General features: G+C 40.4%; 1 protein-coding gene across 7 annotated transcripts in view; it reads left to right on the top strand.

Moving 5' to 3' along the window:
- The window catches only part of sorcs2 (sortilin-related VPS10 domain containing receptor 2), a 336,249-nt gene extending 313,759 nt beyond the window's left edge, over positions 1–22,490 (top strand). The window contains exons 14-28 of one of the 7 annotated variants that reach the window (XM_038731471.1): positions 2,584–2,691; positions 9,798–9,918; positions 10,019–10,152; positions 10,723–10,842; positions 10,975–11,146; positions 11,233–11,419; positions 12,113–12,246; positions 13,647–13,770; positions 14,883–14,995; positions 16,025–16,147; positions 16,596–16,695; positions 16,809–16,856; positions 17,230–17,332; positions 18,659–18,819; positions 20,316–22,490. In XM_038731471.1, coding sequence (XP_038587399.1) covers positions 2,584–2,691; positions 9,798–9,918; positions 10,019–10,152; positions 10,723–10,842; positions 10,975–11,146; positions 11,233–11,419; positions 12,113–12,246; positions 13,647–13,770; positions 14,883–14,995; positions 16,025–16,147; positions 16,596–16,695; positions 16,809–16,856; positions 17,230–17,332; positions 18,659–18,819; positions 20,316–20,380 — 1,813 coding nt within the window. In that variant the 3' untranslated portion in view covers positions 20,381–22,490. Of the gene's footprint in view, positions 1–2,583; positions 2,692–9,797; positions 9,919–10,018; positions 10,153–10,722; positions 10,843–10,974; positions 11,147–11,232; positions 11,420–12,112; positions 12,247–13,646; positions 13,771–14,882; positions 14,996–16,024; positions 16,148–16,595; positions 16,696–16,808; positions 16,857–17,229; positions 17,333–18,613; positions 18,912–20,315 lie in introns of all 7 variants that reach the window. The other 6 variants (XM_038731469.1, XM_038731468.1, XM_038731470.1 and 3 more) reach the window with 6 other exon arrangements.
- Positions 22,491–26,515: the final 4,025 nt, after the last annotated feature.

The raw sequence follows: 26,515 nt of genomic DNA, 5'->3' as shown, positions 1-26,515 counted from the left end.
AAGACTCCGGCAAGATGAGAGGAGGTGGACTCAAACACAGTCAAGAAGGACTCTGTTTCCCAAATGTCAGACTGTTTATTCTGAAGATGAAACTTTCATATTATCATCTGGTCGCTGTTGTTTACATTCACCACAGACGCAAATTCATTAAATGCACTGTGGAATGTTTACGTGTCTATATGTATTTATAGAAATAACTGTAGTGCTGTCCCAGACTAAGGATTTACATAGTCGAATCAGAATCGTCAAGTCGAATCAGAATCGTCAAGTCCTACCTATAGTCGACTGATGGTTGAATCGTGTGTTTTTGTACGCGGAGATTGCGAGCCGAAGCTAAACTGAGGCTTATTGTCGACCATTTTTTCTCTCTCTCACCTGCCATTCACCCGTCTCGTGCAGAGTTTTGTGTGCGTGCCCTGCTGCCAACAACTGCATGCAGTCACGGTTCCTCACGGGTCTATTTCAAGTAGCCGGCTGTTTAAAAACGATATAATATTCTTTATGTGGAAAGTCCCAAGAGGTGCGGACAACTCGGAACAACACCAGTGAAGCTGGAGCTCCGTCTCTTCAGCGAGTGTTCCTCTTCTGCCCCTACACACACATACACGCTACGCCTGCACATGCGCACTGACGACCCAGGGTTAGCGTTACAGTTTAGAATTTATTTACGCTCTTTATGTTTATTTTACATTCACTCATTTGGCAGACGCTTTTATCCAAAGCGACTTGCATTTGAGGAACAACATACAAGCATCAACAGAGCATCTATACAGCACGAGATCTACAACTGACAATACATACTAGTAAGACCTCATAGTTCATATCACATCAATGGGGTAAATACCTAGGGAAGGAAGTAAGAGTTAACAAAAAGTGCAATCAATACAAGATAATTGTAGGGGATAGAGGAAGAAGAGCACAGGAAGTGCATGTTAGAGGTTAGGAGTTAGAGGTGTTATAAGAGGAAGTGTTCTCAGAAGAGATGAGTTCTCAAGAGCTTCTTGAAGTTAGAGAGGGACGCCCCTGCTCTGATGGCATGTGGTAGCTCGTTCCACCATCGTGGTGTCACAGATGAGAATAGCTGGGACTGGGATTGCTTTGTGTGAAGGGATGGCAGAGCCAGGCGGCGTTCGTTGGAGGAGCGTAGCGGCCGAGAAGGATCGTAAGGAACGTAATATTTACAGAATTAAACATCGAAATGTATATTGTAATATGAACTATGAACTTATTGGACAAAAATTGCTAGTTCTATGTAAAATCAGACGTTGACCACCCCCATATCATCAAAATCACATGATCCCTGTTTCGCTGCGAAGCTTCAACTATGAGATTGACAGTCGAATCAGGCAGAAGCATCGAATCTTTGACTATTTGGGGACTATTTATTTTTTATGTTACCATATTTTAATATAGACCTACACTTAATTATATGTTGTGTGTGTAGCATGAAGGAACTACAAATGTAACACAAACAGCCTTGTGCTGTATAATGACTAATAAACTGCCCTGTACCTTGAAAGCCAGTGACACTGTCAGACAATCTGATAAGCACTTTGTCTGAAGCATACTGAGGCCTTTACCATGGCAACAGAGTCTTTAGCAGCTTTGTATATCATTCTGTTTCCTCATTACTGTGCATGTTTACCTGCTGATTATCACATTGTAGTCCTTGTTAGCACACCATTACCACACACAGCCTGCAGTGCGAACCACACATTGCTCGATTCCACATTGATCTCTCTCCATCACGCAGTCACATTTACTCAGCACTGCTGCCACTGCAGGAGTCGTCGGCACAGTGAATAAAGCCGAGCAGATGGCTCGCTTTGTCTGTCTTCATTTTTAGTTTGAATCAAATACCAAATAATGTTACACAAAAGATGATCCCATTATCCCAGAGCTAGTTCAAGTTCTGTTATTTAGATCATTTGTATCTTTCTACGGGTGGAAATTTCCTGCTAGTTCATTGTCCCATCCTCTTTCATCTTTTAGTCCATTCTCTTGTGGATATTGTCCTTCAACCAATATGAAATGTACCTATAAAAAAAGCTTCCTTCGGTTGACCCTTTGCTAAGCCCTGCTCCCCTTACTTACTTTTTTTCTCGCATGGCATATGTGCAGTTTACAATAATAACAGAAGCAGATGGATCACTCTTTTGGGGTGATAAATGTGTCCTTGATTTCATATTAAGTGTTTCTCTGAGTTCATGATCACAGACACACTTTGACGTGGACAAAAGCTGACTTCTATTCTAGCTGCTGACTTTCGCTTGAAAACGTGACTTTTAAATGCTTCCAGCTGAGTCTTTTTCAAACAAGATCCCGGTAAAATGAGTCTTACATGCACACCAAGACACAGCTGCTAATGTTGGCCTGCTAGAGATGCTAACCAACAAAGCTTATCCCAGAGCTGATAATCACATTGTTTAACCCCACTGGTTTTGGTTTTACATTTATTCATTTAGCTGACGCTTTTATCCAAAGCGACTTACAATTGCTATATTGTGATTGTGTTATTTGTCATCAATGCCTCAGTTGGAGTAGGCCTACCGGTGATTTTGAACACTACCTGTTTCTCCACAGGTTTAGTATCGATGAAGGAAGGACGTGGACCATTCACAACTTCACCAGCACCTCTGTGTTTGTCGATGGACTCCTGAGCGAGCCAGGAGACGAGACCCTGGTTATGACGTGAGTAAAATCACAATTTCAGCAGGAGAAATGTTCGGTTTCAGGACTGCAGTCAAAACAATAAAATGAAAGTCCAGATAGGTTTAGTTGAATTCATCGTAAATGGTCTGAAGACTTTAAATTAATTCAATTAGATCTGAGCTCCTATTCACGTATGAGTGTAAATGACATAAACTAAACACATGGTATCTCCCACACCTCCTATAGTTTTACCCTTTTGTCCTCCCTTCACACTTCTCGCTCTCTGCTTGGTTCTAATGAGTTGTCCAAGAGGGTCGGACAGGGCAGCCCTGCCTGGCCCTACACTGCATTCAAGCAAGCTCAAGTTTCTCTCCCCTCACAACAATTCCCTCTCAATCTGCTGGAGCGGGGCGCCCAATTTCGTGGCGCTAACAGCAGCTGGTCTCACTCCTGATTTCCTGCAAAGCCGTCCTCTCTCTTCACCTCCAGAGGGTTTGATTGCCGTTACAGCAGAGGTTGATGGGAGAGGAGGCCTGTACGTGTCCTCTGCCCTCCCTTGCTGTTTCGCTTTTCTCCACCCCTAGATTTTATTTATACAGTCCTGCTCTGTATTTGTGCACTCTTGAGTTTCTGTCTCACTTTCTTTGTGTGGCTGTCGGCTCTTTGGCTCAGGCTCGACCAGGCTTACACTGGTTCTTTTATTAATACTCAGACGTCAACAGTCTCAACTTTACTTTAGGATTAATGCTACATTGCTTATGTGCTAAAATGTTAAATGTTTGCTTGTGAGTCTGCTAATGTTGACAAATGCTTAATGTTACATAATAAAGTTTTGTGGACTATCATGCTAACATGCTAAAATACCAAATGTTTACTTGAAATATCAGTATGCTAACATTCATGTTAATATACCCAAGGTTACCATGTTGAAGGACAGATTCAGTTTTTTTCTGAACAATTTCTCATCCAATGTGTGTGTTAAAAGAGTTTCTGGTCTCTGCAAACTGACCCTGAAGCTACTAGCATGCTAGCAAGCTGCTAGCATGGCATTATACTCATGTTGTTGTTATCACAGAGTCTATATTGAGAGATTCTTCTGTCCGCTGCTCAACGTCTGGTGAAGCACAAACCTCAACCCTGCCAATTCTTTAGCATGAAAACGGTCAAAATTGAGAATATTGATTATTGACACAAAGCGTAATAATATTAAGCTTCAAGAGTTCATATCTTTTAAGAAGTATAGTCTCTCCCGCTCTCCTTTCCCCAAATCTCTCCATCAGTAAGTTAGCTGGAGTAAGACTTGTCACATCATCTCAGACTCCAGGCCTTGGCCCAGAGATAAGGCCGGCTTCCAGCTGTAATCCGCTGAGAAGGGCAAAGAGATGGTCACACACACACACACACACACAAACACACATAGACAGGCAGTTACACACAAGGAGCAGAGACATGAACACTCAGCCTCACTCACCATTATCTGCCATGTGTCAGACACGCACCCTCTGGGTTGACTCACACACACATATGGACGTCGCCCGTCTGGCTCTGGCGAGATAGGCTCGGCGGCCAAGGAGGGGTGCTGAGGGCAGCTCATGTCTGACAGATTAGCCAGCGTCTATTTCCTTGCTGCTGGATTTCGATTTTTGTTGGCGCAGCCTGCCATCCCATAATGAAGTCTTTGAGGAGTGACTTAGTACCAAGGACAGGTGGGGGAGCAGAGATCGTATACCACTCATACTAATGACAGCTGGTCAAACACTAGAGACCGGACAGACTCATAATGCTGCTGTATGAGAGCATCACGCCAGGCTGTGGTGCTCAAACCATCTTCCCTCTCTAAGGCTACATTCACACTGCAGGCTTTAGTGCTCAATTTGGATTCATTGCTCAGATCCGATGTTTTTGTTTGGCCCATACCAGACTAGACTGAACATGTTCCGCATGTTCAAAAGAACAATAACAAAGACTTCACATGCAGCATGCTGTTGTATGGAAGTAAACATGGAGGCCAGTAAAGTGAGCGTTTCCTTTTCAATTTAAAAGTTGGTGTGCAGTGGAAGCCAGCTCTTACCTTTTCTCTGACACTGCAGCCACATTCTTCTTTCCACATCTGTTTCTGTATGCTTTCAAAAATAGACGAGTTATGGTATGCAGTGTTGGGGAGTAACTTGTTACATGTAATTTAGTTAAGTAATTTAATTACAAAATAAATGTAATTGTAATCTGTTACAGTTACTTGGAAAAAGTTCATGATTACATTGGGGATTACATATTTTCTGTAAAAAGCTACCCAGATAGCAAACTCTTTGCGGGCCACTTCACTCACTAATGTGGCACCCCAGGCCTTCTTGTGGCCAAAACAGACGTGGGTCACTTTAGGTAAAGGTCAGCCAGTTCTGGTTTATTTGGTTTGTTCTTGGTTGACATGCGGTGTGGTTATGGCTCGCTTGCGGCCCAGATCTGGCAAACAAGTGTGGATCATTCCATGCGGTATGTGGGCCGGATGAAAGTGTCAGGTGTGGACCGGATCTGGGCCACAGCAGCAGTCTTTCTTTGCCATTTTCCAGCCACAGCTTTTCATTGGTTCTCATGTTTGAATTTGCAGCGTCTTTCATGTTTGTATTAACCGAGTGGTTTCCACCAGAATTGTGACACGTCCATCTACAATGATGGACCACAAATTTAAATCAGAATTGAAAAGATTGGATTCCATTTGATGTGTGCTGTTTACGCTGTTACAGATCTGAGTCAAATATGAGCTAAGAAATTAGGAAAGATTTGGGCCATTTTTACCTGCAGTCTGAAAGTAGCCTTAGTTCTCTGTACCATGCCTTGTAACAAACACACTTACAAAGACACATTTTTACTCAAAAGAATCCCTGCATCTAATCCAATTCAGTACCAAGCCACTGCTGGAAATGACTTCCAAACACATTCCTGCTCATGTTTTCTCCTTCTAAGCTCTTTGTTTTAATGAGAGGAACGAAAGGAACACATTTCCCTCTGTTAATGAATGTTGATATCTTTTCACTGAGCTGATTGGAGTGTTGTTTGTCCACTAATAGAGCTCTTGTGGCTCTGGAGTGGCTATTGAAAACTAGAAAAAAGTGCTAAATTATCTCTGAGGCTGGTAGAAATTAACACACAAACAAAGCAAGAGTTACACTTCAACTAAAGCTAACAGTGATAATTTTACTGTGTGACACCAGAATACAGTATATCCAATGGAAGCCCCTGGGTTTAAAAGGTCAGTTCACCCAAATTACAATAAATATATTTCCTCACTTAGCCCTGTTGGTATGTACCTTTGGAGATTGTCTTGGTTTTATGTGCTGTCAGAAAATCCACAGACAAAAACATTTCAAACAGTCAGCATCCATTTAGGGGACTGTAAAATATTAATACAGCTGCCACTGACGATCAGTGGTGTGATGTGCCAAAAAGCGTCATGCCAAAGCAAAGCATGACTTAGATGGGAAGCGGTAAAGAGGAGGTGATGATTTTATATAGTGGGTGATGTTATACTGTCGGGTGCAACAGAGGCTGTTTCCTCAAGCTTTATAGACCCTAATTTAGAATGAGACAATTTTCCTAGTAGTTACCGAGCTTTGTGCAATGCCATGTCATAAACATTGCCCAAACTCTAAGTAAACTGGCAAACCATTATGATGAAACGGTGATCCTGAAATTCATTCTGATGCAGCCGTTATGTTTCTTGTGTTTTCCTTGGTGGAGAAATGCAGACTCTGTTTATGACTCATACAACAGCTCTAGACCACTTTCATACCTAAATGAGTACGACAAATTTGGTGAAGACATATATTCTGCTTTAGAGCAAATCTGTTCATGTGTTTCTTCCATCCTCCTTTCAGCAGTTTTAATAGGAGATATTTCATTAGTAGAAAGTAAGTCCATTGAAAACTGTTCTTTGGGCTTGGATTATCCAGATAAACATTGTTTCCTAAAGGAAAAGTGCAGTGCTTTAATCTCTACAAACAAACACCTTTTTATTGGGATGGCAGCAGAAATCTCGGATATCTCAAAACCTCAGGAGACAAAACCAAAACTATCTGCATGGGTAGATACTGCTAGGTGTCAGTGGCACAGCTGCACTATATGGCAGTCACTTTAAGGTGATTTGATGAATTGTAAATCAGTTTGCGAATATTCCAAAGCACAATAAAACTAAAATCATAACTATAACATAACATAACAGTATTTGCATTTTTTCCTAACCTTGAGGCACAGTCTTGTAAAGAAGATCTAGCTTTAATGTCTTTAATATTTTAGCTCTTATTATGTTTAGAAAGTAAACACTTCTAAATAAATGTGTGTCTGTGGGCAAAATATAATAAAGCGATCACGGATAGCCTGCCATGTTAGCTCTACCTGATGGTTACTTGAAAAGGCAGGTTGCGAACACATTACACAGAAAGTGAGAGCAGCTGGGTCAATAGGGCCTAACGTTAATTTTAACCCCCCCAGTAAAGCTAAAGGTGGAGGAGAGAGACAAAATGACTGGAGAACAGCAGACAGACCCCCAGATGAACAAGACAAAAACAACACCGATTAAAGGGTGAGAATGGGAAACGGCAGCGTATGCGAGTCCACAGCCGAGACATCCATCACTTACCTTAGACGACGGCGGTGCTGACAACGTTAGTCATGCTCGCCTAGTGAGGTGAACGCCATCCGCCACAAGCACAGCAGCATATGTCAGAGTCGCTGACGTCACATGAGTCTTTGTCAAAAAATGCTCTGACTGACACACAGGACAAGACAGCTGAGTTCAGGAATGGGAATGGTAGACGTTACCTGCATTGCATTGTAAAACATTACCATCTAGTGGAGAGGAGGGGGAACACCGGCTCTGTGAGGCTTCAAGGCTTTACTACTGTAAGATGGTATTGTAAGAAGAGTTTATTAATGTTCCCAGTGAAGTTATCCACATGTAATGCAGCAAGACAGTTGACATAAAGATTATCTGTGTGTTGACAACACCACTGAAGGGACATCATGACTTGAATGTCAAAGGAAGCCTGATGTTATGTGCAAATAAACGGGCGATGACTCAGAATCAGAATACTTTGTTGATCCCCAAGGTGAAATTCTTCATGACTTGCAGAGTCTTCAAACAAGTGAGTGTTTGGTATCCAAATGATGTTATCCAGGTCTACCTGTAAACAAACTTTAGATCAGGATACCACAGATTACATTTAAGGGTTGGGTTCAGGATTGGCTGAAGACTTGATGATGGTGATGTGAATATGAGCAAAACACATTCAATGTAGATCAGAAAATTGTGTGTAATGGTACCTTATAGGGCTGCGCAATTATCGCGAGATAATTTTCCTCAAGAACAATAGAACAAATGTTCAATAAATGTTCAATTGAACTCATTTGAATCACAAATTAGCACTTAATTTTTCTATTAAGATATTTGTTTTGTTGAGTAAAAGGGACCGAAAAAAGATTTTACATAATTTTACTCATGCGTATTTGTTTAAAAACATGTTTGTATTGAATGTTCTACCTTAGATTTGTGAAGTGATCCACTGGTTGGCATCAAGCGTTTGTTCTGGCCATAAAGAAAAGTTTAAAACCACAATATGCTTTCACTCAGAAGCAAAAATCAACCTTTAAACTTGAAAGAAATAATGATTTAACATTCATTATGATAATTATTGATATAACTATATAAAATTTATCATGATAACATTTTTGGCAATATCTCCCAGCCCAAGTATCTTATTATCCATTATTGTATTATATGAGCAAATCTTACGGAAAAAGACTGCTAAGCAATGTGTATAGAGGGGAAAAGTTAACAAAGATGCTATTGGACGTGAATTTACCGGAAGGCGCAAAATGACGCGTGGCTGTATGAATCAGTTTTCTTACAGAGGTGAGAGGACAAAGGAGAGAGACTGGAGGGACACAACAGGGACATTTGCGGTTTCGGTTGAGTTCAGAGTTCAGTCAAAGGCTGAGCTTAACACAAACACACAAACACACACGTCCGTGTCGGTGGAAGTGCTTCTGTTGCTAGCTGACATACATGCATCTGTTGCTAGCTGACATACATGCATCTGTTGCTAGCTGACATACATGCATCTGTTGCTAGCTGACATACATGCGTCTGTTGCTAGCTAACATACATGCATCTGTTGCTAGCTAACATACATGCATCTGTTGCTAGCTAACATACATGCATCTGTTGCTAGCTGACATACATGCTTCTGTTGCTAGCTAACATACATGCATCTGTTGCTAGCTGACATACATGCGTCTGTTGCTAGCTAACATACATGCATCTGTTGCTAGCTGACATACATGCTTCTGTTGCTAGCTAACATACATGCGTCTGTTGCTAGCTAACATACATGCATCTGTTGCTAGCTGACATACATGCATCTGTTGCTAGCTGACATACATGCGTCTGTTGCTAGCTAACATACATGCATCTGTTGCTAGCTGACATACATGCATCTGTTGCTAGCTGACATACATGCGTCTGTTGCTAGCTAACATACATGCATCTGTTGCTAGCTAACATACATGCGTCTGTTGCTAGCTAACATACATGCGTCTGTTGCTAGCTGACATACATGCGTCTGTTGCTAGCTAACATACATGCGTCTGTTGCTAGCTAACATACATGCGTCTGTTGCTAGCTAACATACATGCGTCTGTTGCTAGCTGACATACATGCTTCTGTTGCTAGCTAGCATACATGCGTCTGTTGCTAGCTGACATACATGCTTCTGTTGCTAGCTGACATACATGCATCTGTTGCTAGCTAACAGCGAACATACTGTTGGGACATGCAAATGTCGCTTCACCTTCTGTCCAACACATTTATTTTGATACCTCTCTCATGTCTCTACGGTGAATATGCAAGCAGCAGCTTAGCCTAGATCCCAACACCTTGGTTTTTGTACAGATTAAGCTAATATCAGAGGTGTTGGTGGCTGGCACACAGCCATGTGAATCCCTTCTGTAACAGGAAGATAGGGTTGTTCCTGTCTTTGAAACTTAAGTTAAGAGAGGACGAGCAGTTAGGACAGATGTTAGTGGCATACAGCTACATGTTAATATTTAATATTAAATAATGTGTTAATTTTGTATCTGGTGTGTGTTCGTAGTGTCTTTGGCCACATCAGCTACAGGTCAGACTGGGAGCTGGTCAAAGTGGACTTCAGGCAGTCTTTCCCCCGTCAGTGTACTGAGGCTGACTACGACTCCTGGCAGCTCACAGACCTGCAGGTAACGAACTCACATAATTGCAGTACAGGCAAACGTATGTACATACACACGTGTGCTTCCATTTCAAACTGAATATTCACTTCTTTGTGGTCGCCCTCAGGGACAGAAGTGCATTATGGGCCAGGAGCGAAGTTTCAGGAAAAGGAAGGACACAGCATTCTGCATCAAAGGAAAAAGTTACACCTCAGCCCTCACCACCAAACCCTGTCACTGCACCGAGAAAGACTTCAACTGGTGCGCACTGACTTCACTGATCCTGTCCTGGATTGTTGTATCCAAAAACCATAGTTAGACAAAGCACAAATAAATATATAGTATTTGAATACGAATAGAGGACACAGTGGGGAATCAAAAAAAAATCCAATCATGTCAGTTAGATCAAATTTAAGAATAATAATTAGAGCATACATTTTTTTTTAAAACTGCAGAAAGATGACAAACTTACTATTTTAATACATGCACATTTATTATATAGGTGTATACAGTCACCAGGGAAAATAGTCCTTTTTGATTGGTATATTAGAATCTTATAATAGTCTAAATCAGTACGTAAAACTGGAAGTAATCATATTACAGTCTTCTCGCTGCTTCGGTGCTTCCATCTTGTCCATTTTTTTCTCAGACTAGCACAATTTGTTGTTTTTATTATGTTTTTAGTAGCATTGTGTGGCAACAAAATTAATCTTAAAGTACATACATGTGTATAATATCTATTATATATTAATCAGACTCATACATGAAGTGCAACGGTGCTGAATTGGCAGGTCAATACTTCTGTCATATCTCTGTGTGTGTTGTCTGCAGTGACTATGGTTTTGAAAGGTCCCACATGGAGGGCAATCGCTGCTTCGCTGACTTCTGGCACGATCCCGATTCACCACCCGAAGACTGCCACCGAGGGCAAACCTACGAGTCCAGCACTGGGTCTGTGCATGCACACAAACGCACAAGACATTTGACCGAAAATGTTGCACGCACAATGTTGAACTAGTCCTTTAAGGACATGCTGTACAGCTCCGTACTCTTACACTTGCACTGTCCTCTGCGGTGTTTCAGTTACAGGAAGGTGATATCTAACCTGTGTGAAGGGGGGCTAAACAAGCAGCAGAGCGGCAAACAGCACAATTGCCCCCTGCTGCCCCCTAAAGGGTTACAGGTCGGCATCAAAGGGCAGATGTTGGCCGTGGCGCCTGGTGATGACATCACATTCATTATCCACCAGGAACAGGTTGGATGAAAGTTGTTGTCTTGTCTGTTTTCCTTTCCTTCCTTCTTTTCAATTTGAATCTGCTGAAAGTCCTCGTTCCTTAACAGGGCGACACTAGCAGCACCAAGTACCAGGTGGACCTCGGCGATGGGGTTCGAGCCATCTACCAGAACCTGACGGTGACAGATGAACCCATTCAGCATCGCTACGAAAATCCGGGCGTATACAAGGTCACGGTGAAGGCCGAGAACATGGCAGGACACGACGAGGCCACCATGTACATCCAGGTCACAGGTCGGTCTCCCAGAAGCTCACTCACTGTTTTTTCATCGTTATTACACAACTGTGAATATTCCTTTCACTTTCTGGGTAGTTCTCACCAGAGCCGTATTTAAATCTTTTGAACCAAGTCAAGTCTTTGAGACATGACATCAATCCCTAATATGAAAATGATTCATATGTCTTGCTTTCTCAGACACTACCCCTGCTGTTAAGAACACAGGTGTGAATCTCACTTCTGTAACTTTTCATTTTCTACTTCCCTGGGTAGAAATGCTTGCCCGCCACTAACAGTGTCGCACACTTGAATTTTATCATATAAAGCTATCTGTGGTGGGATTTAAAGCTTCTTACAGTGGGGATTGGAGGTTCTTGTCTATTTTATTTAGCCTTACTTTGATAAGATGGCTCTGTCTTTGGGCAGCTTAAAAACCGAACAAGGTGGTTTCTTAACGTGGGTTTAAGCTTATTATGAAGACTCACTGAGCCGTCAGTCCCTTTATTTTGTGAAGAATAAATTAGGTTTGGCCCCAGATATTGTCTTATTTGGCGAGCTTGTATGAAACCTTGAAACCTTGACCTGCAATTTCAGGACATTCGGAACCAATCCGTACACCTCCCACTTCCAGTTTTCAGTGTTTGTATTAAATTGTTTTGTATTTTAAAAAATCATGTTTAAAAAATCATGTTTTCTATCTTCTTTTACAGCCCCTCTACAGGAAGTGCACCTGGAAGTGGTTCCCATTGCTGGGAGAAACCATGACGTTAATCTGACAGCTATAGTTCTTCCCACTGAGGCCAACCTGACCGTCTTCTACTGGTGGATAGGAGACAACCTGCGGGTAAAGGACACGCTACAAAGTTCATCTCTATTTTTACATTTCAAAGTATATTCAAATATTACTTTAAAAATAGTTCTGTGTTCCCTTAAAGCTGCATTAGTTTATTTTTGACCACTGGGCATCAAAAGAAGCTGAAAACAAAAGATTTACATATTACCAGCATATAAAGTTGTTATAGCTATACGAACAATGAGTTGAAAGCAAGGACGTAGGTTTTATTTTAACATGGAATCAGAGGTGCTGGTGACCGGCACACAGCCATGTGTTGGACAGGAAGATAGGATTATTCCTGTCTTTGTAACTTAAGTTAATAAAAATCAGTTAGGACATGTTTCTGTAATGAGGCCCCTGTTTCAACTTTGTTCTTACACAGTACTGCTTCAGTGGTGGGTAAGTGAGTAATTGTATTTTGTTGAATAATGTTCCGTTTCTAAAATCTAAAAAAACAGGATAAAATGCAGTAATGCTCTCAGGCCTCCTGTGCTGCTTTCATCTATGTATTCCCCTGTAGAATACTTTTCTCATGTAATCATCTCTACTGAGTCAGCGCACATGTAGTCGTGATATAGCCTCCCCCCCCCCCCCCCCCCTTTTATTAGTCTTTTGTCAGGGGAAGTAACTTCTTCAAAGGTGATTGTGACCCCTTTTCTCATCAATGATACATGAATTCATTTATTCAGTTATAGTAGCTCCTCTGTTTCAGCAAGTGTTCTGCTGCAGTCCAAGACTTTCTGCACATTTAAAATCTACCCCAGTCTCTGTTCTCTGACATTTCCAGAATAAAGTTGTAATATTTGGAGAAAAAACAAAAGTTAAAAGAATAAAGTTGCAATTTAATGAGAATAAAGTCATAAGGAGGACAAGGAGGTGGAAAACTAAAAGTAACAGAAAACCCTTCGGATCACAGCCGCTTCAGTGGGAAGCATCCTGGACCAGAGAAACGTTTCCAAACAGAACAAATGTGTCTCTAAGTGAGGGGGACGCAGAGACAGCAGAGACACAGAGCTACCGGTCAGAGGAACAACGCCACACTGCCACTGCAGTGGTTATATTTGACTTTTTGGATCAAAATTGCTAGCGACAATTTAGCAGTTGCTGGATATTGGCATGGAAATTTGCCATCCACACTCAGTGCACCCTTGGCTGAATTCACTATGAACCCCCAGGGGGGAGATTCAGCTGCAAATTCTCTGTAGGTGAATCACTACGAGAGACTCCTGTCACATTGTTTTCATAGTCTTGCCATACATTGTAAGTGTAAATTATCAGTTACAGTGGCTTAAAGTAAAGATGACAGTTTTAGGCCTATTCCATCACGTCACGAAGGAAACCATTTTGCAACCCCCCCGACTTGTCAGACACCTAACTAACAGTTAACCTGCTGTGGCTTTCTCCTGTAGCCTTCGCTGACTCTGCAGAACAACCTTCTGACTCGTTTCCCTGAGACGGGAGAAGTTTCAGTCACCGTCCAGGTTTCTAACGGACGATCCATGGTGCAGGATACCAGGATAGTCCGAGTCTACGGTAACGCACTAAAATTTGAAAGAACCTCGTAAACTACTTCAGCAGCAAATATCGACTGACTATGGGAATGAAACTACCATATGAACAGAATGCAGTAATATAGCTTTTTTTATGTTTTTGGTCAATCTTCTTAATCTCAGTAAATTTTGCCCTCTCTTCAGATAAGACGGTGAATTATACACTTATAAATCTAAAAAAATACGCTTCTCATCAAGGTTCAAGTTGTCCACTAGCCACACTGGTGCACTACATTTACAGTTAAAGTTACCACATTCTGTACACTAAAACTGTATCATAATGACCAATAGATAGACAACATATTTAATATGTAGCAATACATATCTATTCATGCATGCTACCATTAAACCAACTAAAAAGATCTAGTAAGCTTGAATTCATACTGGAAACAGGAGAGCTTTCAACTACATCTCACATCTTCCCTTCCCACAGTCAGCAGAGAGAGTTTTTTCACTTCAGTCCCTTTTTTTACCAAAGTCAGTTAAGACAGCAAAAGCCGAGCATACACAAAAGAGAGCTTTACCAGCTATGTTTGGTCCATGACTCATTCAGACACAACGGAGGCAAACCTGCTGCCTTCCCATATAATATGATCTCATCTGTTATTGTTGCTGAGTGTGTAACAGAAGGAATTATGCCAGATTTCTTTTCTTATCTTCTTGTTTTACTCATAAGCTGCAAGCTTTTGTTTCCTAAGAGAGTGATAGTGAAGTTAATGTTTGAAACATGGAAATGGAATGTTGAGGTCTGATTCATGACCGTGACCCAGTTCAGTTTAAGTAAGCTATTTTGATTGTTGGTGAAGAATCCTGTACACACTCCTCTTTATATGCTTCATGTCAGGACATGGGGAAGCTACTTCCATCTGCTAATGCTATTACTGCACATCTGCATGTTCAGATTAAATTTTCCATACACTGTAAGTTCTGTTCAAGTTGAAAGTACATATCTGTCTACATACAGTAGATGTGTTTCTACATCTCTACAGTAGCTTCTATTGTATTTGCTGCTCTATTTGTGGCTATGTTTCAGCTTGCGTTTTGGATCACTACTGTGATGATTGCTAATTACTTCCCTGTTCTGTCTGATCCCAGATAACTTCCAGGTCATCCCTCTGAGCTTCAGCCCACACCTGGACCGCTTCAACCCAAACATCCCGGAGTGGAGAGAGGACATTGGCCAGGTGGTCAACAAAATACTTGCTAAGGTAAGACCCAAAATCAAATGAGCACTAACACAATGGATCATTTTAACACAAACTTAACAGATTTCTGAAAATAAAGGACTTAGTAATCTTAGATCTAATTTGTGTCTACAATGGGCTTTACATGAAGACAAAAAAGACACAAAAAGAGGAATTAGAAAACTGTAAATTAAAAAGGAAATTAAAGTCAGAAGTATAGTCTAGCTATGCTAACGCCTTTCTGAGGCTGTATACTTAGCCAAATGCTAATGGTATCCTGCTAACATGCACACAATGACAGTTTAACATACTGCTTTTAGTATAATGTCTGCATTATGTGTTTACCAGCAGTGTCAGCAATCTATCATTAGCTAATATGTGCTAAACAAACAAAGGTTTATGGGAATGTCATTCATTTAGCAGGTATTTGGTCATAAACCAAGCATATTGGACAAATTTAATCATGACCTGGTAATTGAGGAAAAATGAAGGGATCACCAACATCATTACAATTCATCCTGAGGGGGACATAAAAATCTGTACCACATTTCATAGCAATCCAACCAATAGATGTTTCACTCTGGACCACAAATGTTAGCAGACCGACCGGCTTTGCCATCCCTAGAGCCATGCTGCTGGCAAGGCTAAAAATAGGTTGGACAAATAATTAACATACAGGTTAAAAAAATAAAATGTAGTTTAAATGTATACAAAATATGAAGTTATATTTTACTTTATTCAAATGTTAAATGTAAAAGTATTAGCAAAAAGTATAATATTCACTCTCGTTTTAGCTCTGTTTTGGTCTCCACAAACTCTAACTGTGTCTGCTGTCTGTCTGCTGAGCAGGGTAGAGAGCAGTTTAAGAGCCACAAAACTAAAAACTTATAGAGGCTAAAAAGCTGAACGGAGGAGTTGGGTGATTAGTCTCTGGGGGTTCATCACTGCTAGAGACCCCTGTCACATTACACATAGTCATTTGGTCCATTTTAAACATAAAAATATTGATTATTACAGTTTTAAGATTTAACGTGTTTAACCATGTGGCCTCAGATCACAGGTGTCCCTCAGGAGTCCCTGGTCACGGTGGTGAAGCCGGGCCTCCCGACCACTGCTGACCTGTACGTCCTCCCGCTCGACAGCCAACCTGCCAAGAGGAGCGTGTTTGTTGATAAGGTACATGCACGTGCATGGCAAACCACACCCAATTAAAAAAAAAGTTTTGCCCTACAAATGAAGGCTTTTGGGGACAGAATTACATTTTTCATTCATCAGATCACTATTTTATTGATTGGCCTCAAAATTTCCAAAACATTATTCAGGCCTGCACAGTCCCACTGTGTGAAAAAGGTGAGAATTCCGAGAACAGGGCTGAGCTTCAGTTTGTGACGCACCGTTTTAAGTTCAAGTAATAGGCTCCCTTTGGACAAGGTTATGCTACCGAAGCTCAGTTAAAGAGAAGTCAGTTTTATTCCAAACATGAAGTGAGATGTGTGTCTGCGCAGGCGGAGCTCAAAGTAAAAGAATCTTTTAATCTACACCAATCACCAGGACACCCTATTCCTCATTCAAAACAGTGCTGCTGCTATTTTTTCCTTAATTTAAAGTTTTGTTCTATCCTCAGCGTATTCCGGCCATCATGCAGGCCTTCAACGACAATAATGTCAGCTTCGTGGTGCGAGGAGGTCTACAAGTGCTGGTGATGCTGGCTGACCCTAACGCAGGTACTGTATATTTAAATGCTACTTGCGTTACGTCCCATATAGTCTGCTTTTTAAAACTACAATTAATGATGTTTTTTTTAATGAAAATTGCATGTTATTGATTTATTTCCAAGGTCAAGGTCTAATTTCTAACGACTCAACAGCTGCAGCAGCAGAGACTGGTGCGTTCATGAACCATTCACCTGCAGCTCTCTGCACTTAACCTCAGTACTCTTTGGTTTGTTTGCCTTTTCCTTTCCTGGTTTCCTAACAAATCCAAATCTTGTGCAGTCTAAATCTGGCTGTGCTGTGCTGGGTTTAAAATGGCCTTGTGTCTGTGGAGGGTGGCTTCTTCAAGAAAACCTTTGTTTCAGTGGATGTTCTGAACTTCTTTCTGTCCCTTTGCTCCTGCAGTTTTTGACTCAAGATCTTCTTTCTCGCTGTACTTTTTGAATTTCCCGATAGCAACATTGCTTGTATGGAAAGTCTTTTATCAACTTGTGTAAACACGATGCAATTTTGTGAATTGGGAATGTGTTTGTGTCATCACCCCAGGCTACCATGGAGCTGCTGGTGGTCCAGGTGTTTGGGCTCTAGCGGTCATTTTCCTAATCAGCATCATCGCCACTGGCTCCTTCATCCTCTACAAGTTCAAAAGGTGAGCCATGTCATATAAAAGAGCTGTGACGTGTCAGGCAGCGTAGACAGATAAGGCTGGGACCAAGCAGCACTTTGTCAGTTACTTTTACACCAGAGACAAAATACAGCTTGACTAACCAAAAATGGAAAGAGTAGCATGTTCTTTAGTGTTATACCGAAATGTTTTGCTGTCGCTGGTGTCCATCTCTGATAGGATGGTGGTCCTTCCTTGTTTTTTCTGGCCTACAACTACATTTTTAAGGGCCAAAATTGTAATGATCACAGCAATTAGACAGTTGCTATGCTGTCCTGTAAAACAGAGGATTTTGCATTCTATCAAGAGTGTGGAGATACTGTAGCTTCAAAGTGATTATGGAAAAACTACAATATTTCATACTTAATAACTCCATTTAAAAGTTGCGCTGCCTGAGTGTGTCACAGCACCCCCTGAAGTCACAAAATGTTTTGAAAATCAGCAAAGTTCACAGCATCATCAGTGAGCTGGGAGGAAACTACACCTTACCTATCCAGTGCATGAAGAAGATAAATACATAGCTTGCAGGAGTGGGCCATATGGGAACCATTTTTATGGAACATGAAATGTTATATTGCAATATTTGTATATTAAGTGATATTAATGGGTTTTCTGGAAATTCAGTTGAGGAACTGTAATTTAGATCATACATATCTAAGGGCTGTTTTTTTAGTGGCATTGCAACGACCGACAGATGCAGCGCTCTGATGGTTTGCTATTTTGGTGCTCATTCCGGGGCGCAGAGTGCACAGGTGGGAGGAGAGGTGCAAACAGGTGGGAGGTTCATCCAAATGAGGCGGCGCAAAGAGAGTTGTTGGTATTTTGGTGGAAACTGGGTCTTAGAGTTTGAGCTGAGAACAGATGTCTCAGGACCACATCTGTTTCCGAAACAGAACTCAAACAAAGAGCAAACTTAATACAAATGTGTAGCAGTAATAGAATAACAATGTTAATAAACCATTTTAATTAAACACACTCATTAAGCACACAGTAGATGGGTTTAAATCAGCATCAAACATTTATGTTTAATTTAAAAGCTCTGATGGTTAACAATTTTCTGTGGTCTTACACCAACAGCGTCATATCGCCCAATCCTAATGCATGAAAATATACATACTCGATGTGGACCCTTGTGTAACTGCATGTTTTCATATCACACCAGCAGCACCTCCTCGCATCCCCAACACAAGCATCCACCGAAAAGTCACTTGAATTAAAACCGTGAAAAACTATGGCCCCATCTTACGAAAACAACGAATCCCACAGTCCTTGGCTTAGGACTGAGGATGCCTATCCCCCGCTGTTTTTCAGGAAGCTTCCGGGCAGTCGCAACGTCTACGCCCAGATGCACAACGAGAAGGAGCAGGAGATGACCAGCCCCGTCAACCACAGCGAGGACACCCAGCACATCATCCAGGGCGAGGAGTTCATTGACGACGACCTGGACTCGCAGACTCTAGGTAACGCAGGAGGTAGCCCCGCCTTCCGTTCCCTTATAAGGACTACCACTAACCACTGCTACTAAAACCCAAGCCACTAACACCAGCAGCTAACACACACCAAGGTACTGGAAGACTTCCCCATTTTCATCCTTATTACTGTATCACTAAAAGCCGTATCGCTTTGATATTAAAATTCAAATCTTAACTTTTGCTTGGTCATCACCTGCATTTGCATGAATCATATCTATATGCCATATTATGTTGTGCCATACTGCTGTGGTCTTAAAACAGGAAAATACATCATGGCACTTTATAGACTAAACTAAGTCATTATTTCCTTACATAAACCTTTATTGATTATTGATTTGTACTTAAAATATATGTCTTCATTCAGACAGCTGTTGCTCATAATTGTTGCCAAAGTAAAGGAATTGTAGTTAGTTAGTTAGTATATTTCAAGTGCAACAAGGCTATAAATGATATGATATAATTATGATGGCGATGAAAGGCCTTGTGATCGAGGTTGTAGTGGATGGTAAACAGAGGTGATATCAATAACCTTGAATAATAACATTGATTTTATCAATCCGTAGTATCCCCTAACGTGGTTGTAAGTACTGTCTCACTGGTGGGCTCATTTAGAAAGTCAAAGGTTATGGGTGCATGCTTACCATTATGACAATAACTGAAAGTTAATCTTTTATCTGCCACTACATCGCTGAGCGTGACCAACATTTAAAGTGCTTGCATATGAGAACTGGTGTTAATTTTGTATTGATGTCATACTGATATAAACATCAATGGTACCCTGCGGAGTTTTTGACCACAAGTGGGGCTCTGAAGCAACGCTTGGATAAGCGGATCCCCGTTTTGATTTGACACGTCGTTAGACAGAAAAGCAGCAAAAAAGAAATTGCAAAAAAGAAAATCTAAACATTCGCTGGTTCCAGCTTCTCAAATGTGAGGACAGTCTGCTGTTTTATAGAATTGTAAAACTGAATATCTTTGAGTTTTGGACTGTTGGTTGGACAAAAAAAGACATTCGAAAACAAAAACTGGGAACCGGTGATGTGCTTGGATCACTATTTGCTGACTTCACGCTAAATTTAGTTCAGTTTTATTCATGTTGTGACAATTCATATAAAAAGTTATCTCATTGCACTTTTCATAGAGCAGAAACATGGATGTAAACCAGTGGAGAAATAAATATTCAGATAACTTTAAAATGATAATAATCATTACAAGTTAAAGTTCCCTTCATGAGTAAAATTTTATAAAATGATACAGTTTTGCAGAAACGTATAATTATAAAGTAGCATACAACAAAAATACTCAGTAAAGTACTTGAGTAAATGTGGTCGCATCAAGCCAGATGAGGAAGGAGATGTATATTTATGTAGCACACGCTGACTGCATCAGAAAAGTCCGCAGGGTACCTGTAACGCCAGCGAGCCAGACTGTTGAGCTCTTCTTCTTTTATTGTTTCTCAGTTGCTTACCCTGTTTTTATTTCCCTTTTGTTGCCAGGCAACCATTCAGGTGTGGTCCTGAGCATCAACTCCAGAGAACTACACAGTTACCTGACCAGCTGATGGCTGCCTTGGCAACGCTATCGAGCTAGTCTAGCCTAGCCTAGCCTAGCCGGCTAACGAGCACAGGGACTCCACTCTGCCTTCCTCCTTCTCCTTTTCCTTCTCCTCTTCCTCGAACACTTCACCTCCACTCCATGGCCTCCTCAACTCTTCAGCTCCAGCTCTGGTGTGGGATTTGTTATTGTTTTTTTGTTTTGTGGGTGGAGGGGATCTTTTCCTGCTAGGGGACGGGAGGCACTCTGCTTTACCTAATGTATTTGACATCGCTGCGAACCCCCATCCCCTCTTCACTTCGTCCACCGGCCCTGGAGACCTGCACTGACCCTCCCCCCACTCCCGGTGAGGATGGAGGACACTCACCCGTCTGTGTGTTGAAAACAAAATCTGTCTGTATGTTGTCTGTCACTTGTAGACGCTCACAATCAGCAAGCATGACTCAGTGCACTGGTCTCCAGTGACAGTCACGGTCAGAGAGGGTTGAACCATCCATGTATCCACTGAAGGTAGTTAGTGGCCAAAGACCGGTGTGCTGAGATGATTTCCAAGCACTAAGGGAAGTGTGCATTATGCTAGTGAAGTCCATTTAAAGACAAATATATTTTTACTCTTCCCCCCGCTTGTTTTATTCACTCTGTTTCCTACAATTACAAGACACTCTCTTCACAGGCAATAATATTATCTCAATGGAATGTAGGATATGATAAACCCTCGTGAATTTGCATATGACAAGTGTACGCATGCAACCACAAGAGGGCAGTGTTGCACTTTCTTAAATTCCCACTCACAGGTACTTGGGAGCTCAGATTCTTTGGAAAATACTGTATGTTCACACAGCATTGTTCATTTTATAAAAGCCCGCTCCATTCATATCCTTGTATTCTTGTTTATAACTCACACATTTACAGACGTTTGTCGAGTGGTGTTTAGAATCAGCACCACCTTTTGTAGGAGTTCATCGTCTGTCCCATGGTGCCTAAAACAGCAGATGTGAATCTGCTCAGTGACATTAACTGTCGTGGAGTTTATTTGTTTCTAATAACAGTACGCCCCTTCGTCCTCGTCCTCCTCCTCCTCACCCCCACTCTTTCTGGGTGAGGGGTCAAAGCGAACTCGTTCCCCATGGAGACAAAGCTCGGCGTCATGGTGGGAAGGTGTAGTTGATATGTTTTACTGTATCAGCCTATATTAGGCGTAGCCCGCGGTGGAATCATGTCTCCTTAAAGGTTTGGTTTGTTGTATGTAAATGTGTAAATATGAACAATCTCCACTTTGTACATATTCCCTTTGACATGTGTGTGTGTGTGTGTGTGTGTGAGTGTTTTACACTACTACCAAAATACACAGCAATTCTCTTTCCGGAGCGACCTTCACTGAGTTTCCTGAAAAATCTTTTTTCTAGTTTCTGCAACGACATTGCCTGCTTCACATGTATCCATCTTCAATACTCTCAGTGTAATCTCATTTTATGGCCTCCATTGTTAACTGGAAAGAATTTCATCGTCTTCTAAAGATACTCACAGCTACACAGTGATGACTATGTATGTGGATATTTTTGACACACTTTTCTCTCACTACGTGTGAACACTGGTTATTGTTTCGGTCGCCTCTTTGTTAGTTTGATTGCACTAATGATGTAAGCAGTGGGGACAAAACACACGGGACAGCAGCTGAACAAGTCTACAGACTGGATCAAATGGATGAAAGGCCTTTATTGACAACCAATGCTACCATTACACTTGGTTAGTCTTGTGTTTGATACCAACAGCAGACCATATTCATTCATTCTAATTTAGACCTTAATTCATCTTTTGTACATATTCTGCTCATGTTCAATTTGTTCTTAGTTTTTCTAGTGATGTGTCGTCATTGTATCACTCTCGCCTTTAACAAAGGGGGGAATTGTGATATTCCAATATAATAGTGAAGAAGTTTCACAGCTAATGGCACCGACCATGTAATTTTGAACACACTGTTTTTCTTTTATTCTTTTTCTCTTTCTGATGATTTGTTTGATCTATTGATTTTGCTATTAAAAAAAATTGTGTGTCCTCACCAGGAAGCGTAGTTCACTCAACCTGCATCCTGGAATAAACCACTCCCATAACTTGTATGTCTGTTTGTCTTCTGAGATTGGCGTACATACTGTCAACTTATATGAAGGACCAGCAGTCTCTTGCAGCACCTATACGTACGTTCTACCTGAAGTTAGGGTACAAAATCAACACTAAACCATACGGTGAAACTAGTTAGTTTCATACTACGCTCTGTCGATGTTTGGTTGCTCCACTGATCAAAATGATGTTTTCACTTCCCGTGGCCAATCCGTGAAAAGCACTTTTCTTAACGCAGTGTGTCTCTCGTCAGTTTGTCTCTCTTGCTTACCAAACAGCAACAAAAAGGTATGTAAACTAGGACAAAGCATTATGATCAGGCAATAACTAAAAACCTTAAACTACAGCTAGTCCAAAGTAACAACCATGACATTAAGTGGTAAAACCGTTAACTACAAGATAGGTGGAATGTAAACGGTGCACTCTCTGTCAAATAAAACACTGGCAAACTGTAAATCTTTAGTAGTTAATTAGAAAGTTATCTAACCCCAAACATTTGCTTGCCAACACTAGGTTATTAGTGTCTAATGGCAAGTTTAGTTGACAGACAAACAATAGTTTGTGTACTGTCTGATCGTAGACCAAGAAACAAAACCTGAAGAAATCAAGTCAAGATAAAGAAATCATCATCCTGCTCTCAAAATATAAAGAAATCAAAGAATCACTGGAATTGAAATTTAACAACTTTGTAATCATTTGGCAGAAACAAAAACAAAAAAGGACTTCACGGACACCATAAATGCAAAAGGAGTGGAGCACAGGGATGTTAACCACGTGAGGAAGAGGTGGAGCGACTTAAAAATGCAAACAGTTGAGGACTTTCCACCAAATGGAAATCCCTGTACATGAGTAAAAGTACAGATGCTCCTGCTACTAAAAGTAGAAGTCTTCAATTTAAATTTACACTTGAGTTCAAAGTACAGTGGAAGTTTCATAGCATGTTCTTGTTGTTGCTGCGTTTAGCTATGAAATGAAAAACAAGTTATATTTCATTTATTAAAATATATATTTTACAGTTTGATTTAACTAAAACACTAACTTTATAAAAAGAAATCCACATCTTTCTTTTAGTATTCTTATAAACATTTGCTCATCTTAATATGACCCTGTTCCCACTATAGTTCCAGTAGCTGCAAAGGAGCATTGTTGATGGTTAATAAGTGCATAATAAAGGGTTTATTAATTCAAATAAGACACTGTTCAGTAAGTGCAAATGAGCATTGGTTTTTCTTCATAAATGTACCACTTTAATCTTATCTGTGAAGCTAACCTGCTGACATTTCCTCATTCAGTCGGCATCACAGCACATCTGATACACATTTGGATTTCCTCATTCACATTCATTTTCACACAGTGAATATAAAATCACATACACAAATATATGTATATGTTTTTGGAGACATTGAAATCTCACTTTCATTATCAATCTGCCATCGATGCAAGGACGGAGTCAGTGATCTCCAGCCATCACGGATTCATCCTGAGCTCAGAATAAAATGGGTGGCAACAGCTGCATTGAAACATTTAGCATGGGCTACATTACTGCAGTAATCACAAATGGCAAAAACAACAGTTTAAGAGGGATGGGAGGTTCTTAGCATAATTGTAAATATTACAATATATTTCCCACACTGTAGTAGTTAGCTCTCTAGCTACCTACATTCAGCATTTTGTAATTAGCATATCTTTAACTTAAAATGAGCTATGTGATGATAGCTAGTCCTCCCTGTTATTTCATTACCATTATAAAATGTCATATTTTATCTTTATTTAATTGTTTGCTAACACCGGTGCTTAGGCATGAGCAGTGAAATGGAGGATTAGTTATTGTAGAGATACATTTTGACATCAATAGAGAGTTTGTTATTTCATTGGAAGTCTTTTGTGAGTCTTTTTACAATAAGCAGTCATTTCTTTTCACTGCTTTTACCTGCCAGGTCAATGTTAAAATCCAGGTTTGTTATTTCAAATGTATTCAGTTTTGCTTTTATTTACACAGAGCCAATTCATAACAAAAGTCATCTCATTGCACTTTTCATACAGAACAGGTCCAGACTGTCCTCTGTATAATATTATTTACAGAGACCAACAATTCCCAACAGTGTATAGTGCTTTATTGAATGCAGATTACATTTCATTCACAGTCAACATGAGCAAGAGGAAAGGAGATATAAAAAAAAAGAGTAAGTAAGAGTAAGTAAGTTGAAACAATACATTTATTCATTTTGCTGACAAAATAATAATATAATAATAATAATAATAATAATAATCATTAATTATAAATTACTTTTCAAAAACATGTTACAAAGTGCTTTCACAAGAGCAAAGATAACAAAATATTTAAAACAGATTATAAGATACACGGTAAAACCAGGAAGAAACATAATAAATTAAATATAGTTAAAGGTCCAGTGCGTAATATTTAGGAGGAGGATCTACTGACAGAAATGCAAAATAATATCCATAACTATGTTTTCAGTGGTGTATAAAGACCTTACATAATGAACTGTTATGTTTTTATTACCTTAGAATGAGACATTTCTATCTACTTACATGGACGTCGCCGTGATGAGCCGCCATGTTTCTACAGTAGCCCAAACGGACAAACTTCTCCACAGAGCGCACTTTGTATGAATCGCACAAAAAAGGAAGAAGAAGTAGCAGTAGTAGTAGTAATTGACTGGTTTATTAGAAGTAATAAGAGATGTGAAATTTGAACACATAGAAGACCACACGTATTATTTAGCACAAGAGCAAGTGAGTGACTCCTTAAATCTTTAGTGCAAAAAGATAAAAAAAAAAGTGTACATGGGACATAAAGAAATATACAGAACAGTGTACAAATGTGTAAGAAGACATAAATAATAGAAACTCTGCCAGGGCTAGTCTATATTTTATAAAGATATTAAAAGATATGTTGTTTGCAGCCTTTTTGTTGTTGCATTAAGAAATTAAATTGATATAATATACAACCTCATGAAAAATGAAAAATGAAAGTTTTTTTACTGCTCAATTTCCATTGATGGATGTGGAATTTTGGTCAAGCAAGTAAAAAGGCTGTTGCAATAATCCAGGCGTGATAATAAAGGAATATATAAAATGGTCTCAGTGTCCTTACAAGTTAACAGTGATCATATTTTGGATATATTTCTAAGATAGTAAAAACATGATTGCACAAGTTTTGTGGTGCGCTGCTCGACACACAAATTACTGTCCAGACGCCAAGATTCTTTGCAACAGGCCTGATTCACCAGTGGACCAGTTGGGTCCCAGCATATGGCAAAGCCAATACTGCCATCTGCTGGGACCCAATGACCAGGATCTGTGTTTTGTCTGAGTTCAGCTGGAGGAAATTATTTGACATCCAATTTTTGACATCACAGAGGCAATCGGTAAGTGAACTCAGCATTCCAGGGTCTGTGGATCTGACGGGTGGTTACATCTGTGTGTCATCAGGTTAAACGAGAAAAGAGAGACCATAAAAAAGTACCTGCTTTTAAAAATACTCAAGTATCAAAAGCAAAAAGTAGGGGGTACCATTTTTCTGAAAAACCCGTCAGTTGGGTCGAAAGTAACACACAGGAGCGTCCAAAGTAAGGAGGGTTAGGGAAGTAAGTTGAAACAATAAATTTATTCATTTAGCTGACGCTTTTATCCAAAGCGACTTACAATTGCTATTTATGTCAGAGGTCACACACCTCTGGAGCAACTAGGGGTTAAGTGTCTTGCTCAGGGACACAATGGTGGATGGGTCACAGTGCTCTAGAATACTTGGTGACCTCTGACCACAAAATTTGTTGTGTGATATGGTGCACCTATGAACTGGTGTAATAAATTTGAATTAATCATCACCTACAGACTGCACACATTAGTTACATAAGCAGGGATATTGTTGGCATTCTAAGATTTTAGTTCACTGAAGTACACACCTGTGCTGTACTGTTTCCTTGTGACTTATAATTCACACCCTGGTTGCGATTAGATGGAACATTCCTATCATAGTTATCATGTTGGAGTTGACATG

This window comes from Micropterus salmoides, unplaced genomic scaffold (assembly GCF_014851395.1).
Source record: "Micropterus salmoides isolate LMB-PRFRI ecotype aquatic unplaced genomic scaffold, ASM1485139v1 Ms_hic_scaffold_2, whole genome shotgun sequence".
Classification (NCBI taxonomy): domain Eukaryota; kingdom Metazoa; phylum Chordata; class Actinopteri; order Centrarchiformes; family Centrarchidae; genus Micropterus; species Micropterus salmoides.
This window is presented reverse-complemented; position numbering and strand designations above follow the sequence as displayed.